This window comes from Cajanus cajan, chromosome 7 (genome assembly GCF_000230855.2).
Source record: "Cajanus cajan strain Asha chromosome 7, NIPB_CcT2T_4, whole genome shotgun sequence".
NCBI classification, from domain to species: Eukaryota; Viridiplantae; Streptophyta; class Magnoliopsida; order Fabales; family Fabaceae; genus Cajanus; species Cajanus cajan.
Genome location: NC_138523.1, coordinates 20,874,162 through 20,877,943, shown reverse-complemented (window position 1 = coordinate 20,877,943; position 3,782 = coordinate 20,874,162). Strand labels below are relative to the sequence as shown.

The window sequence follows — 3,782 nt, the reverse complement described above, 5'->3', positions numbered from 1 at the left end:
AATAAAACACTATAAGACAGTTAAGTTTAGTTTAATATATATACCAAAAAAAGAGTTTAATATTCCCGTAAATATGAGATAAAATATTGTTGGTAGGGAGTCTACATGAAAAATCTACCTATTAATTAGTTACCTTTCTTTATACCCTAAAAAAAAAAAATCTTCGTAATCCTCGATTTAAAGGAAATATCAAACTGACTTTTATTAATAATAATAATAATAATAATAATAATAATAATAATAATAATGATAATGATAATCCAAAATATGATATACCTAAAAATATAGTACTATATGAGCTTATTTGTTTACTTACCACATGAAATTTATCTGAGTTATACAAAAATTTTCTGACTTGCATGAAATTTAAAGCGAATTTCAAGTAATATCGTTAGAAATTCTAAATAGAAAACTCGATTCAATTGTTAGGGCAGAATCATTGTGCACTACGCAATAAGCAGGTTATAATTAACTAATATACTTTTTTATTGTTAACCAATATTGGAGAATTTTATTTAATATAATTAACGAGGCCTAGCTAAAATAGGGAACTTCACAAGATGGTAGAAGCACCTATTAAAGCTCGTCATAACACAAGAGTCAATATATAGATTATTAACTTAAAAAATAATATTAATATATATATATATATATATATATATATATATATATATATATATTATGAAAATCAAATACGGATAAAAAAAATAATGAAATTCCAATAAAAGTCATTTAAATATACAATAATAGTTAAATTTAAATCCACATGCATCTGTCACGGGATTGAACACCAGTTACGAACGATTCAAACAAATGTTTTATAATGAGAAAAAAAATTCATGATTATGCACAGAATCATCCAAAATAACACGTGTTTCAAATACATGTTTCAACAGGACCAATTAATAATATATATACACATGCAAAGATTGAATGACACTATACTTACAAAAGACTGCAAATATACATATCAAGCTACAACACATACATTAATTTATCACCTATGTACGCTTTTACACAAAATCTAAAATCAGAAAATGCAAGAACCATTCGAAATCTTCAACTATAATTAACCAGGATAACTAATCTTGATTAGTTCCCAGCTTTGGTCACCAAAAACCATTCCCCCATTTGCCAGTGATTACGATGATGATTTTACTCGATTCAATCAGAATTGTCTTCAACAATTACAGTGACTCTATCTTGTTCATAGAACTGTCTCTAAAAGAATACTTGTAGTCTAGTCTATATTAAGAAATTATCTACCAGTGATTACAGTATGTCATTCCTGTTCGAATAGAATTGTCACAGAGAATAACTGTGGTCTATGCCGAGAAATTATCTGCCAGTGATTTCAGTGAATGGAGTGAGTGTACCCTGGATGAGGGAACTATCTTCAGCTTCTTTGAAGGAAGGAGGCATAGCAGGCCACATGAAAGCTGGTCTTTCCTTAGGCACCTCAGGTGGGGGTGCTTCCCCATTGAGAACCTGAAGAACAGTTCTCATGGAAGGCCTAAGGTGTGGGTTTGGATGGCAACAAGCCAAGCCAAGAACAAGAACACACTCCACTTCCTCCTCCTTAATCTCCTCCTTTTTCAACCTTCCATCCACAGCACCAACAATCTTCCCCTTCCCATGCATCTCCCACACCCAATACACAATGCTGTTTTTGTAGTCATCTTGTGCATGCACATTCCCTGGCCTCTTTCCACACACCACCTCCAACACAAGCACCCCAAATGCATACACATCTGTCTCCACTGTTGCCCTACCTGTGAGGAAGGTCTCTGGTGCCATGTACCCTGGTGTGCCTGCAATCTCCTTTGTGGAGTGGTGTGTCTCGTTTCTCTTCTGAATGGTTCTTGCCAATCCAAAGTCCCCCAACTTTGCATTGTAGTCTGAGTCCAACATTATGTTGCTGGCTTTGATGTCTCTATGAAGCACCCTCTTCTCACACCCATTGTGGAGATAGTCAAGTGCTTGTGCCACCCCATGAATCACACTGTGCCTAGTTTCCCAATCCAGTGTTGAAGAACACCCTTCAAGGCCATAATTTTTGTCACCAAAGAGGTACTTGTCTAGACTTCCATTAGGCATGAACTCATACACAAGGAGAAGCTCTCTTTTCTCATAGCACCAGCCAGTGAGTTTCACCAAATTTCTGTGGTGAAGGCTTCCAATTGTTGTAACTTCTGCCACAAACTCTTGCTTCCCTTGGCGTGAGTTTTTGGAAACTCTCTTCACAGCTACCTCCTTGTTTTCCAATAAGCCTCTAAACACGGTTCCAAATCCACCTTCTCCAAGCTTGTTCTGAGGGCTGAATCCACCTGTTGCTTTTGTTATTTCCCTTAACCTAAACTTCTTTGGAGCCATAGAGGAATATTGAATCTGATCCTCTATCCTTGGATATGCATCTTCTGGCCTCTCCAAATAACTTCTTCGCAAACGCATGAAAAAAATCACCAACCCACCTATGATGACAACAACAATCACTGTTGGAACAGTCACATAAACCCACACCATACTTTTATCATGATCTCCAATATCAACACCACTGAATTCCCATGATTTTACACAGTTCAGCTCCGTGTAATTACTTGTTGAGGCTGAGAAACCAAGGTAAACATCTTCTTGAAGATAGGAAGATAGATTAAGAGGTGGAGATACCAAAAGGGTCTTCATAGAAGTTCCATTAATCATGGAACCAAAAACTGATATTGTGTCATTCAAGTATTGAATTCTGATTGTTACATCCAAACCTGATGAAATATTGATCCCAGTGTTGGTTAAAGGAACCTGTTGGAAGGAGTTGATGCTGTTTATGTTGATGCCAACATGGTTGTCAGGGCCATCTTGTATGGAACTTTTTCTTGTGTCGAACTCCACCGCTAGAATCGCAGCTTGTGAGGTTCCATTGGAAGTGGCATTCACAATTCCAAGCCATTCTCCTGAACTGTTTTGTGGGAGAGTGGTGTCTGAAGTCAAGATGAAGGCCAAGCCTTCTCCACCAGGGGTAGTTTCGGGAGTGATGTTGAGCACAAAAGTGGTGTTGAAGGACGCACTTTGGTTCTTCTTCTTGTTCCAAAGTTTGTATGGCTTGCGGTAGAAAGCACGTCCTGAATAATCATTTATTGGACCACGAATATCAGGGGTCACTTGGATGGCATCTAAGTATATTTTTGAATACGGGTTCAGCAATAAACGATCAGCATCTTGTTGTTGGAAGGTAGGGAAATTGAAATATAAGGAGGTAACATTGGTGAGGGAAATGACAATAAAGATGGTTGATGCTAATTGATATTTGACTAACCAAGGAAGGTGCATGTTTCTGATTCTAATTGATATTTGGAGGGTTTGTAATAATTTTGAGACTAGGTGGAATGTGAAGGACAATTCTGAATTCTGAAATGCTTATTTATAATTAATGAGTCATTCCTTTTGTAAACCATATATATATATATATATATATATATATATATATATATATATATATATATATATATATATATACACAGTTGTCAAGGGTTGATTGATTCAAGTTTTTTTTTAATAATCTAAAATATATATCCTTGTCTCTTTAGGTTACTTTTTCTGGGAAAATTCTTGTGTCCTGTTAGAGGAATGAAAAAAGTCTACACTGAAATGTTATACCATTAAATTAATATTAGAATACCTATAAAGTCGGCAAATAGGATATTTATTAATCATATTCAAAGCATTTTAGTTATGAAATTGTAAATGCTTTATTTTATTGGGAATTTTTTTTAGACATTCAAAAATAA

General features: G+C 35.2%; 1 protein-coding gene across 1 annotated transcript; it reads right to left on the bottom strand.

Moving 5' to 3' along the window:
* Positions 1-855: 855 nt before the first annotated feature.
* LOC109791354 (Concanavalin A-like lectin protein kinase family protein) lies at positions 856-3,402 on the bottom strand. The gene has a single exon (XM_020350644.3). It carries the CDS (start codon positions 3,322-3,324, stop codon positions 1,339-1,341), a length of 1,986 nt encoding a protein of 661 aa, XP_020206233.1. The 5' UTR covers positions 3,325-3,402; the 3' UTR covers positions 856-1,338.
* Between the last annotated feature and the right edge of the window lie 380 nt (positions 3,403-3,782).

What these genes read in the sequence shown, in the direction of transcription:
- LOC109791354 (XM_020350644.3), bottom strand. Translation starts at nt 3,324, where the DNA reads ATGCACCTTCCTTGGTTAGTCAAATATCAATTAGCATCAACCATCTTT.